Raw genomic sequence first — 14,113 nt, forward strand, 5'->3', positions numbered from 1 at the left:
GTGTGGGACCTCATGAATTTTTCACCCTTCCATGTTAGCATGTCCGTGAATGTTTCCTCAGGAAATGAGTTACCCATTGGGCTTATGGAGAGTGTTAATGCATGAAGACTAACCCAAGACTTGCTTGCTACGACCCACAGAGGCAAATGAGCTAGCCACTGAGGTTTAATTCTGGGGTCTTACTCTGACGCTAGAATTTTACTTCTGTAATGTGTCCGGTGTTAAGTACATGTATCTCTGTTATGACAAACTCTCTGTACTTCTGAACTGGGATTCTGGAGTCTGACTTCTCATTTGCTAAACATCTGGTAAACTCTGACAGCAAAGGAGACAGAAGAACCTGGGAGACTAGGGGAAGAAAGGCAGGATTTGTTGTTCCCAGTTTGCTTGTTATTTATTTCCACGTTACCATAACAACAAGACCTCCCCTGGCACTGGCAGTTGGTTCTAGCATCTAATCTGCTGTTTCTTTCTTTATTTCCTTTTTATTTTTTCCATCTTGTCTTTATTCCTCTCACAGGGGTAGATTTTTAGCAACCACCCACAAGTTATCCTCCTTAAAAGTTTGAGATCCAGATTTTGTCCTGGGATGGTCCTCTGGAGCTCTTGAAATGAAGCACTAGCTGTGGACATCTTCTGCTCACAAGTTTATAGAGCTTTGCCTCCAAATCCCAGATGTTTACAACCTCAACATCTGCAATGGGGTTGATTACTGCTGCCAGAAGCATCAGGGCAGTAACAATTCGATGTTCCTGTTTTAGTTGCTCCGTTTTTGAGCATCTATTTAACAAGTTCCTTACATTAAGTTCTCAGTGGTGGGTACCCAGAGCACTTCTCTTTTTCTGACAGGATGCTGACTAATAACTGAAGAAAATATTTCCCCTACTGCTAGCTCACCCACCTCTTACCAAGGCCATCTAAGGAACTAGCTGCTTCTTGTTCACTGGGTTCAGTTTTTGCACTACTGTCAATGTAGGGGTAGTGTGACTGGCTGTGAGATGTGAAGACCCCACAGATCGCTGCTGATCGTAAAAGCAGAGTGCAAATATCTCTATGCTGTTGCTTGAATTTGGCCAAGAATGGGGGTATAATTACTAAACCCCTTCCAAGATCTAATAGTGAACCACTGAGAATATTTTTACTTGCCCATCACAGTGAAGTTTAGAGGCAACGCTGCCAAGAACTGTGAAAGGTATGAGGGTTTTGTTTCTGTTTAGGGAGTTCTAGTTTGCTTTCTATTTTTTGTAGAGACCACCTGAAGAGATTTACCCTATCTGTTTCATGGATCCTGTGGAAGACTCCAGACTCTGGGAACAGAATTAAAGAATTTGATATATCAGCATAGGAAGCAGTAAGAAATCAGATTTCAGGCCACACTGCTCTTGTCTTTCACAGCTCACAGGATCATCAAAAACGGTGCAAACGGAAAGTTTGGACATAAAGTGGGCATATCATAGCCAGGGATGCCCGACTTTGGGAAACCCCAGTCTTATAGAATGGTCTACAAGAACACTCACTGAACATTTGCTCTTGAATAGAGAGAATCATATCCAAGTGAACTTCTACTCTGCCTGTGAACATAAATTTTCTCACTTGTTTTCTAACTATGCTCACGGTAGAAACTTCTTCAGAAGGATGATCTGATCGCGGCATCTATGAAATACACAGACACGACAACAGATGTGGCTAGCAAAGTAGAATGCCAGTAGCGTTTTGATTTTCGGCTCCTCAGCATCCACAGGCTACAACACTAAGCCATGTATCTGTTTTAAGACTTTCCTTCCTTGGGAATCTCATCCTAATGCTATCTTGTAATGTCACAAGGCCCAATTTTCAGAGACGGTTTTACTGAAATGTTAGGTCCATTTTTATGGTAACTAGGATGGAGAAGAAACTTTTAAACAGTTACATCACCCCTTGAAATCATTTTAATTTGAAAGGTACAACCATGAAAATAAAAATAATTAAACAATGGTTTGGAAAAATTGTTCATATTTAAATAATTAGAATTCCAAGCGTAGGAATATATCCACTTGCCATATTGCTAATTAAATATTTCTAATATTAGAATAAACATCTTTAAAATGATTGTGAGATTGAATCATTGCTTAAATAGTTTGATCCCTCAAATGATATTATTAATTTGCATTATTTTGAAGCTAATATGTCTAGAAACTCTTTATTGTTTGTGTACTCATAATTTGAGTGACTGTCTCTAAACCAGGCAACATATACCAGAAGCATCAATTATAATAACATGCTGATAATCCATTCCTGCTTTTACCTACATAGATGAAATGGTGGATGACATTGCCTAATGGCAAGTAAGTTTCAAATAAAAAACAACTATTATGATTTGTGTCTATTACTTTACAAATAGAAATTCCAGTGGGAATAGATATCTTTCTTTTTCTTAACTATGCAGAGTTCCCAATTGTGCTTGCAGAAAAATGAGTCAAGAGTAGAGAGTGACAAAAAATAAACTATTGGATTTTATATTGTGATTACCTACGGTTGTAAGAAAATTAGTTTATTAAGAGGTATGATCCTAAATAAGATTCACAAACTAAAAAATCTTGGTGGCCAGATAAGGGCATTTTGTCCGTGCTTCGTGTCATGGTGTAAGAAGCAGTTTCCACATTTGGGGTTTTCTTTTTAGGGGTTCCTATTGCTGTGATAAAACACCACGACCAAAAGCAACTTGAATAGGAAAGTGTCTATATCAATTTATAGTTTGACATCACGGTCCATTACTAACTGAAATCAGAGCAGAACTCAACAGGACAGCACCCTGGAGGCAGGAGCCGATACAGAGGTCATGGAGGAGTGCGGCTTACTGGCTTGCTCTTCATGGCTTGCTCAGCCTGCTTTATTATAGAGCCAGGACCACCATGCCAGGGAGTGACACAGCCAGCAATGAGCTTGGCCCTCCCACATCAAGCATCAATCAAGAACATACACACAGCTTTGCCCACAGACTAATTTGGGGAGTCATTTTCTCAATTGAACTTTCCACTTCCCAGATGACTTTAGCATGTGTTAAGTTGATGTAAACGTAGCTAAGCACAGAGATCCGGGAAGGTGCAGAAGGGCCCTGTGGGTCATGTGGTTATGGTAAAAATAATAATATGAAAAGATGGAAGGTATATATTGGCTGTTAATCTGTAAGTGCTGCAGCTTGTGTGTCCCGGACCCTTTGGCAATCCTCCATCTCCAAAAACATTTACATTACCATCCATAATAGCAGAAAATGACATTTATGAAATAGCAACAAAAATAATTTTTATGGCTGGGGGCCTTCACTACAACATGAAGAACTGTATGAAAGGGTCTCATTATTAGGAAGGTGGAGAACCAGCGTGCTAGAACCATAAGCCCAAGCAAGGCCTTTTTTCTGTTAGCTGAATAGGCCATGGAGTTTGATCAAAGACTGCAAAGTAACTAATAGACCGCACTCACGGGGTTGGTCCTTGGTACCGGGTTATTAAGTCCTCTTTCCACATTTTCTCACCTTCGAGTAGGCCAACCTAGACTTCTTTCCCTGGTGGCTACAGTCTTTCACATGAAAACAGAACTTTTCAGAGGCCCAAGTGAAACTTAGTCTCTTAATGAATTTACTCTATTTCTTAATAATGGCAAGAAATAAGACCCATCCAAACATGAGTCACAGGAGCAGAGTCTACTTCTTGAGTGGAGAAAGAAAAAGTCACAAGGTAAAGATGTGTGCAGTTCCCCTTTGCTTGCTGAATCCAATATAATTTTATTTTCCCTAGGTAATTTTCCCAGTAATGATTTAAGACAGTGGTTCTAGACCTTCCTAATGCTATGACCCTTTAATACAATTTCTCATAGTATGGTGACTGCCAACTGTAAAAATTATTTTCATTGCTACTTTATAACTGTAATTTTGCTACTGTTATCAATCGTAATGTAAATATCTGTGGTTTCCATTGGTTCTAGGTGACTCTGTGAAAGGGTCATTCACCAATCTACAAGGGTCGTGACCCATAGGTTGAGAACCACTGATTTAAGAGAATAGAGGGCAGTTGACATTTCCCAAGGTAAAAGAGTTTATCTGCTTTTTGTCTTGTGTATTGATAAAAACACTAACCAAAAACCACTTGGGCAGAACAAGGTTCATTATATCTTACAGGTTAGAGTTTATCATGAGAGGAACCAGAACAGGAGGTCAAACAGGAACCTGAAAGCAGAAACTGAAGCAGCAACCACAGAAGAATGGTGCTTACTGGCTTTTCCCTCTGGTTTTGTGGTCTGTTTTTTTGTATAGAGGACAGGCTCAGTATCTTTGTGTGTGTGTGTGTGTGTGTGTGTGTGTGTGTGTGTGTGTAGAATCAAAGTGTTCCAAATCAAATAGTTCTCAACATTTACATGGGTTCTGAGGGGCTGAATTAAATCCTCTGTATGGCAAGAGATTTTATCATCTAAACCCTTACTAAATATGTTTACAAGTAATATTGGGGTTAAAGTAATTTTAGCCTATGAAAACAATAATTTGGGAGTGAAACTGGAAAAACTACATGCTCATATTGGGAGTGAAAACTGGGAAAACTATATGCTCATGTTTGCAAAAAGTCTACTCAGAACAGAACCTTTTTACTTTTGCTATCTCAAGCTTCCCTTTCCCAAATGAAATTTGACCAAACTCAGCCAATTCGGTAATCTCTAACTTTCCTTGGTAAACTCCGCTTTCACTGTACTTTCTCCAGGGAGGACATCTAACTTTGAGAAGATGTCAATGGAAATCGCTCTCAGTATTTGTGTTTACCTCCGCAAGCCTTGAATGTGTCAAGAAAGCAAATGTTATACAAATGCTATGGGGCTGGGATGTGAATTCAAGTCATCACGTTGCTGTTCTGCCCTCTGCTGAGAAAACATCTAATGCATCTTATCTTAAAATTACATTTCCATGACAATTAACTAAAAACATTACTCTTTTAAGAATAATTAAAGCGTTCAGTAGGATTGTAGGTGTGATTATCTTTAGAGCCCTGTGCCCACCTGTGTTCACACTAAGGGAACTTTGTTGCTTGTCTGTCTTTTCCGATGTGAGTTTTCTATACGTTGCATTGTATAATTGTCACATGTCTCCCCTTACCAAAGACACATGAGTATCATCTTCCGCTTAAGGAATATTAACATGCCTCTTCTAAGCTCCTTCTGCTAGATCAGCAGCTTTCAGCCTTCCTAAATCTGCGACCCTTTAGCACAGTTGCTCATGTTGTGGTGACCCTCAAACATAAAATTATTTTCTTTGTTACTTCATAACTGTAATTTTGCTTCTGTTATGAATTTTAAGATAAATATCTGATAATCAGGATATCTGCTTTGGGACCCCTGTGAAAGGGTTAATTCGACCCCTGCAAGGGGTACTGATCCACAGGTTGAGAATCCCTGCTGCAGGGTTATGTGTAATTGCTTATGATAAGACAGTTCCCTTCCTCCTAGTGTCAAAACAAAAGAAACAGGATATAGAATGAATTCGTCTGCTTCCTTGATCATTGACCCTATTTCAAAGACTGAAGCCAAGGGATTCACTTATCAAGAGAGTGACCCAGTCACTTAAAGTGTAGAGCCTAAGGAGTTAAGGAGCCCTGGTACCCACTCTTCTGGGACAGTTATCCCAGAACTCATTCACTGTATGAATGTAACTCATGACTTCATCACTGAGGCATAAGGTCTGTTTTCTTCAGTCCGCTATTGTGACAGTCTTTGAACTAGCAGAAGAGTACAGTAACATCTGGAAGCACTGACGTCAGACCACAGGTGTTGAACCTCCCACATCTGTTGCATGGGCAGGACTAACTGTCGGTCCTTCTGTCATTTAGCATACCACAAGACTATGAAACCAAATTTGAGCTCTGTACAGAGAGGAAAGACTGATCATTACAACAGCAAGTGTATAATTCATCTTTATTTCAAAAAGCATATTAGTTGCTCTAAAATTTTTGTCAATATTAAAAATACAGAGATAACCAATGGTAGTAGCTGAAATTACAGTTAGCCTATTATTTGAAGACTACAGATTCTTCAAAATGTAACACAGTATGAAATTTATTATTGAATTAAAAATTTAGTAAAAGTATGTAATTTTTCTGCTCTATAATAAAAAACATAAAATGAATAATACTCATATTCCCCCAAGTCAAGAAGGTATACTGAAATTGCTAAGATAGTATAGATATTTTAAACATATTATAGCTCAAAAGACCACAAAAATTCATAAACAGTACTAGTGAGTATTCTTCAATGACACTCTGTTGAGATTCCACTGCTTCCTTGGGTGAACTATACTTGCCTTCACCCATATCAATCTATATTTTAAAAAGAAAATAAAATATAAAGTTTTGATTTTCAAAGAATGTAAAACTATTTACTGTGTTATCGATACTGTATGAAATTCTGCAGCAACGTTGGTAACTGGAGCTGGGAGAGAAGATGCAACCTTTGTCTTCCTATGTAGTTGCGGATACAGAGTCGACAGAGTTGACAAAGAGAACTTGGGGTAGCTACAAGAAGACATCGACATATTTATTAAAAAATGAATTTTTATATGTGATAAGATATATTAAATAAAAGCATAAAACAGTATATTAATTTGGCTAATGACAAATGTTTTTCATTATTTATATTGCCTTTATTTGTGAGATCTTGAGATATGTCTCATGATTGAATGTACCATACATGTTCTTAAATCACTATAATCGTCAAATTGCTGGAGAGGTGGCTCAGCAGTTAAGAGCACTTGCTCATCCTACAGAGGACTTGAGTTTACTTCCCAGCACCCACAGTATGCAATGGCTGACAAAAATCCTTAACTCCAACTCCAGGGGATCTTGTACTCTCTTCTGGCTTTTGCAGGCACCAGGCATGCAGTGCACTTACATGCAAACTGGCAAAACACTCACACATACAAAATACAAATACATAATAACATACATAATTATCTTGTAGATTATTAAAATTCTTGCTTCACAAAATTTTCAGAACAAATTCTATCTTTAAAGGAGATCTAACTCAAGAACCAAGATATAGATCACAAAGGCAAACTTTTAAATTAAAATTGCATTCTGAACTAACCTTTATAAAAGTTGCTTGATAAAAGTCTTAAAGGGAAAAAAAAAACCTCTTTCCTTATTATGTATCTACAATACACTAGAGAACATGCACCACTCCTTATAAAATGGGCATGAATGGGTTGGGGATGGAGCTCAGTTGCAGACTGCTTGCCTAGGACACATGGAGTTCCAGTTTGCTCCACAGCAGTACATGAACTAGGCTTGGTGGCACATGTCTATAATCATAGCACTTGAGAGGCATAGTCAGAGAATTAATTTTCAAGGTCGTCCTTAGCTAACTAGTGAGTTCAAGGCCAGCACAAGATACAGGAAACCATGCCAAAACCAACAACAAATCCCCCCAAAGTTACAGGGGAGCCAGAGGGAATCTGGGGGATTTAGCTGCTTGAAAATGTGACTCATTGGTAGAGAACTGGCCTAGTATGTGCTACTGTGCTTAGTGCTAGATCTAAGGCTCTATTACCCAGTTCTCAGGTTTGTTGTTATTGTTTGAACATGAAAAAAGATCTGCCTGTCTCTGTCTCCCGAGTGCTGGGAGTAAAGGCGAATGACACTATGCCATGCGCTCAAATATTTTTTTTTAAATATTTATTTATTATATATACAATATTCTGTCTGTGTGTATGTCTGCAGGCCAGAAGAGGGCACCAGACCTCATTACAGATGGTTGTGAGCCACCATGTGGTTGCCGGGAATTGAACTCAGGACCTTTGGAAGAGCAGGCAATGCTCTTAACCACTGAGCCATCTCTCCAGCCCCGCGCTCAAATATTTTTAAAAATAGTGCATGTAAATAGATATTGCATCAGAAAATGGCATGTTATTTATTGTTGAAGCAAGTTCAATATATTTTACTAAAGGAAAAGTTTAGACTCAATAAAAATCTTAAAATCGTCGTATTTTCCTTACATAGAGCTCAAGTTGAATTCTTTGGTTCTCACAGCAAACAGTTAAATTTTTATGTCATTGCTACTTCATATAGTAACAAGGCATTTTCGCTTTCATCTGTTTGGGGGGAAGTAGATGTTTGCATTTATAAACACTACCAAATGTTCTCCCTACCTTCATGTTGAAGAAGTAGTCTCTCTACAGCACTGTTAGATGTAGCCATATCAACCGGCCGCAGAAGTTCTGTGTTCTTGGCATTGATGTCTGCTCCAAATTCTAGCAGTAAGTTTACAATTTCAGTACTGGGCTGCTGAGCAGCAGCATGGAGTGGCGTGTCCCAATACTTGCCTTTGTGGACATCAGCACCTGCATGGAAGTAGACAGGAATGATCTCTGAAAAGCGCTTATTACATGAGTAGTTTACCTTTGCAGGTAAAAGAGTGGCAGACAACTTGGGGAAGGGTACATAAAGGATATTTATTGGTGATGAGCTGTTATATAAAATCTTAAACTTACTACCTCTGGATATGGAGGTATACACATTAGTTATATTATTTTCAAATACTTTTCTGGGTATTTTTACTGACATCTGAAAAAAATGTCAGGAGAAAGACCCTTTTAATTTTGAAAAGGTTCTTATTTAATTATTATTACTGTGTGTGTGTGCATGTGCGCTCACACATGCGCATGCACACACACGCACACACTTGAGATGTGTATGTAGGTCTGTGTGCCTTAATGTGCATGTTTTGGTCACAGGACAGCTTCAAGGAGTCAGTTCTTTCCTTCCATCTACACATGGTCTCCAGGGATTGAATTCAGATCATCAGACTTGCAAGGCAAGTGTCCGTGCACACTGAGGCACCTCACCAGCCTAAAAGCATTGTTCAGTTCGCACGTACATACTTTTATCATAGATAATAGCTCTTAAAGTTATTTGAAATAACATTGATTTCATTATTTTTATTTAAGGCAAGAAAACTTGTTAGTTTCTTTGAGAACTCATGAATATCAATATGTGAATCATTTAGGTGAAATATATATAAATTAGCCTGCCAATTTTCACTTGTATAATTTCAGTCAGTAAACACATAGAGACAAAAAGCCTCTGTGGTGGAAAAACACTTCAATGATATCTGCGTAAAACCTCAAACTTTCGAACATGTTCTCACTGAAAAACATAAGCCTATATACAAATTTTCTACTGCTTGGTTATTCATCTTAGCCCAAGTCTGGCACACAAGGGTCATTCAGTGACTGCAGGTGATATAAGTAGGTAATATCTAACACTATAAAAGTTTAGTAATACTATTGTCTAGTATATAAATGGTTAGAAACCAAGAAATAGCTACTAACAAAAGTCATACGTGCTTTCTGAGTCAGCCTTCTGATAGTTTGTAAAATTACCCATACCCACAAGAATCAGTTCACATAAGTTTCTTCATAGCTCTCTTGTGCTTCCAGCTTTCAGAAGAAATAACTGCTTTCAGTATTTTTAAACAAATATGAAGTATCTAGTCAAGAAATATCTGTTGGCCAAATTTCCATAAAGAAATCACAAACTTCATTGAGATGATCAACTTTATGAGAGGAAAGTAGCCTGAAAATAGCAACCCGTCAGTGATTGCTAATAATAATTTCCAATGTTCTTTAATATATATTAAAGTGTTTGGTGAAAAAATTCTCAAAAAATGAAGATGGGTGATAAAGCATATATTGTATTAGTTATAAAAATGTATGATCAATTTATCTAGGAAATAATTTATCAATATTAACAGAATTCATTTTCACAATTCTATGTGCAATGTGAATGAAATAGGGGTGTGACGTCCTGCTTATAAGACATGTATAGGTTAAGTAAGACACTGTGACCAATGTGTCAAGGGGTTGCTAATGTCTGAATAGACCAGAAGTAAATAGTATATTTTAATCACAAACCAACAGCACAAAACTCCAGGGTCTCATTCATGTATATCCTAAGTAGTTAGCACATGACAGAAAGGCACTCTGCTTGGGAAAATAGATGATGGCGGTGGCGGGCAGGGCACAAACCATCTCCAAAGAGTTTACAGCTCTAATATGGGAGAGAACAGCAAATTCTGAATGGGTTAGGAATGTTTCTCACGGAGCAAAAACTGAGCTTTGAGGAACTTAGTGGGGAAAGCAGTAAGCTTTTTCAAGCAACAGGAGAGAAAGTCCAAAGTCTGGGACAGTCTATGGGTTTTTCTATGGTAGGCAATAAGGTTATCCAAGTACTCAGAGCCCCTAAGTTTTTGTGAGATTTCCTTTACATACTTAGCAACATCATATTCAGTCTGGAGAATCTTATTTTTATGACTGATTACAAGGAACGTCTCAGTTATGTAACAAATGGTATACTGACTCAGATGCAGCACATAGAGAGTGTATACTCATCTATGAGCTTTGAAGTACTTATCAAATGTGTTTCTTTAATTATTATATATGCAGAAGTGGTAATGTTTATAATAAGAACATTTTCACATGAGATAAGACTTTTAAAAGAAGCTTAGCTAGATGAACAAATAATTATCTGCAAGCATGGAGAGAATTGAAAAGTACCAGCATAAAGAAGCTTCCAGATGCAGTGGAACTGCTGTGACATGCACGCTACATAAAGAGGAGTTCCCAGGTGAGGAATGTCTTGGTCAACATCGATGCCCCAGGCCATCAGAATGTCGAGACATTCATGGTGCCCTGCCAACACAAGAAGAGACAGCTTTAATTTTTGTTAATGTTCTCTCTTGAACTTGTACCTCAGCTCATGCTTTCCACGGTAGTATAATTCATTGAAATACACATAGGAGTATGCACAACTGGGGATAGTTTCCCTTTTTGACTTAACCCAGTAACTAACCTTTACTTGCAGCCTCATGTGTTGGGGATGGAAAACAAGACTCCAGTTGGGCTTTGGCACCATATTCCAAAAGAAGTTCTGCACAGCTTGCACTGCCTTGTGAGCATGCGTTGAACAAGGGAGTCACACCGTCTATCGTGATTGCATTTGCCTAAACAGAACCCGAAATCGGAGAACAAGATGATTCATGAATCATGCAGGACTAAGGAACTTGTTGATGCATTGCTCAAAGCTACATGACTTGCTAATTGGGAAGCGTGCACTGTAAATATGACCATGTGTATTTACTTCATACACATCAATGAGACAAGCTTTACACCTTCAGGAGACAAGCAGAAACATGAGGTGCGAGAACAGTCACAGGAATGGACACCCTGCTATTGTTCATTGAAAAGTCAATATTCAAATAGAGAACTCACACAAAATCAACAAGTCAAAAAAGGAAGAAGTACGTAATAGCAAAGGAAATGGCAAGGCCAGTTTACTAGTGGATATTTCAATGTGGTATTGATTCTATTCTGAAATTTGCATGTATGTATATATGTATGTATGTATGTATGTATGTATGTATGTATGTATTTTGAGAGGATCATTGGTTTCCTCCAACTTACTATGTAACTCCTCATTTCCCTGCTTCCAAAGATCCAGGAATACAAGTATACACCATAGCTATTATTTCTGAGAATTTTTTTTTGAAACTTGTTCAGAAAACAAGCAAAGATACAAGATACGGATGGTCATCTGTTGTTATTTTGATTCACAAAAACAGAAAATCTAAAGCTCATCAATGCACTGTTCTACAAAATGACTGGGATTCCTCCGCAGGTCTCTTGAGAAGGCTGAGGCAGTCCTACGGCATTGTTTGTATGCTTGTGTCTTCAATACTTACTGCTAAGAACTTTTGTTCTCTTAGTCAGTAGATGTGAAGTTCTTAACTTCGTGTTAGTACTTACATTAGCTCCAGCTTCCAGAAGAGTCCTTGCACATGCCACATGATCTCCCAGGCAGGCCTCGTGAAGGGGGGTGACATGGTCTATCGTTACTGCATTTACATTATAACCCTACAGTGAGACAAGAAGGTATACAATGTCATCCCACCATCCTTGTAAATGTCACAGAGATTGTTTAAAGATGAAAGGGTCTAACCAGTGTAGCAGCTGAGTCAGCTGTGGAAACTCTTTAGTCCCCTTTTCTAGTTCTGCACAGTATGAATGTTAAGTTACTGAAATGCCATCTGACCATGTTCTGGAGCCCTTTAATTTCACCTAGTCATTATTCTGTCTTCACGTCAACATTTTAAAGCTTTTTTTGTGATATTTTTCTGTGTCAACTGCCTATTTAATACCCTGTATCTCATTTTTACTTATGGTTCTGTCCTGGAGCTTTTAAGAGGAAAAGTCTAACTGACTGAAGTAAACCACTTTGGTGCAGGATGAGTTTATGGTTATATTCCTGCTGCTTCTGGTCAGTCTGCTCTGCTTCTTCCTTGTGGAAATATAACAAACGGTGTGGCCAGCTGCCACCTCGCTCCTTCTGGAGCCCCAGCCAACCAGTCTCTCCTATGTGACAGCGTGGTAACAAACAAACCTTTCCTCCGCAGTGACTTCTTGTAGGACAATTGGTGTCAATAATGAGAAAAGAAACTACTATAAATCAATTATTCTGTTTTGCCCAGCAACAATGAATACATGTGCTGGAATGTCATACTATACTCAATAAATATGCACAATTATTAAGTGTTAGTAAAATTTAAAATGGATGACATGGAAAAGATAGCTACATTGGTTTGGTCATTATACATTATATACACATTTTACTACACTGTGCCTATAAATACGTAGTCATTATATATAATGTGTCCCATTCATGACACAATTGAGATTTAAAAACACTGTCATTATCATAGCAGCATCACCTAATAATGCTAAGTATTTTGTTAATAGATTCTGGCACATTTTCTTTAAAGTTCATTTTCTTAAGACCTATGGTGGGATATTGGTTCTCTATTCTTTATTTTATAGAACCAATGAGTTTTTATAAGATCATAAACTCAATGGTCAATTCAGACTGAAAAAAATGTTTGTAAATTGATTTATGACTGTGTCATGAAATAGCTATTCATTTAATAGATATGATTGAGTTATACAGTAAGGTTGAGAACTCTGTCCTGAAAATTAGATTTGCGTTTAAAGCATGACTCACAATAATCATGATAATTGGAACAAATATTTTGCCTTCTAAATTTCGAGTAGTCATGAGAGTTAAATGGGATAATACTTTTATGGCAATTATTACTGTTCCCAGTGAGTGGAAAATATGAGATTTCATTTAATTCTCTAGCTTAATAAGCATTGTGCTCTAATTAAGCTGATAATATCAGACTAAATCATATAAAATTATTAGGATGTAAGACTCTTTGCCTTCTGGAGATCATTAATAATTCACGGTTTATTATTGTTAATTTTACTAAGAACTTTATATGAAGTTTCAAGGCAAGATCTTAGCATAGAGTGTCATAAACTGTCACAGGGGAACACATGGAGGCACAGGCATAGACAATCTCAGTGTATCTTGTTGCTAGAAAGTCGAATTTCTATCAACCCCGTCCTTATAATTTTCAAGATTTCAAGTTCCTAGTAACCGGTCTGGTTTGAGGAGATGTGGCCGCATCCTAATGTGAGCCGATGATAGAGGCCTGTGAGAGGGTGCTGTGGGAGCCTCTCCCTCCTCAGGGTTGGCATCATCTGTGGGGAGGAGACACATTGAGAAACACTGGGACTGCCGTCCTCTGAAAGCATTATGTGACCCTCTCCAGGGGATTAGCCTTTGAAACCACTGACCTTTTTACACAGGCCCTCCCTCCACCATGAAGTGATGAGTAAAACAGTCACATGGCTGTCACAGGACTGGACACTCCAAGGGAACACCTTGGACACATCTTCATGTTACAGGTGAGAAACTGAAACTTGGGTAGGCTGTGGCTGCGTCAAGTATCCGGTGTTGTTCCAACTATGTTGTTAGAAACCTTCCTTTCTCATCACCATCTGAGAAATTCCTTTCTCCGTGACACTGGGAATCACTAATGCCCTGAGTATACATTACAGTCAGACTGGAAGCTGATAATATGTAATGCACTGATTCAAGCTTAGCCACTTTTTCTTTGCAGGAGGAATCTATGCTTTTCTTTCTTTCTCTGCTCCCTCTGATGAAGTACAGGAATAGCATTCTACTGACTTCACAGGCAGTTCACCATG

The 14,113-nt window shown here is 38.2% G+C and overlaps 1 protein-coding gene across 2 annotated transcripts in view; it reads right to left on the reverse strand.

The window, feature by feature from the left end:
- Positions 1-5,912: 5,912 nt before the first annotated feature.
- The window catches only part of Asb5 (ankyrin repeat and SOCS box containing 5), a 39,515-nt gene continuing 31,314 nt past the window's right edge, over positions 5,913-14,113 (reverse strand). For both annotated transcript variants that reach the window (XM_057752669.1, XM_057752670.1), the window contains exons 3-7: positions 11,813-11,920; positions 10,860-11,010; positions 10,565-10,699; positions 8,159-8,350; positions 5,913-6,527 (exon numbers count right to left, since the gene is read on the reverse strand). In XM_057752669.1, coding sequence (XP_057608652.1) covers positions 6,400-6,527; positions 8,159-8,350; positions 10,565-10,699; positions 10,860-11,010; positions 11,813-11,920 — 714 coding nt within the window. In that variant the 3' untranslated portion in view covers positions 5,913-6,399. The remainder of the gene's footprint in view (positions 6,528-8,158; positions 8,351-10,564; positions 10,700-10,859; positions 11,011-11,812; positions 11,921-14,113) is intronic.

Source organism: Chionomys nivalis, chromosome 20 (genome assembly GCF_950005125.1).
Source record: "Chionomys nivalis chromosome 20, mChiNiv1.1, whole genome shotgun sequence".
NCBI lineage: Eukaryota > Metazoa > Chordata > Mammalia > Rodentia > Cricetidae > Chionomys > Chionomys nivalis.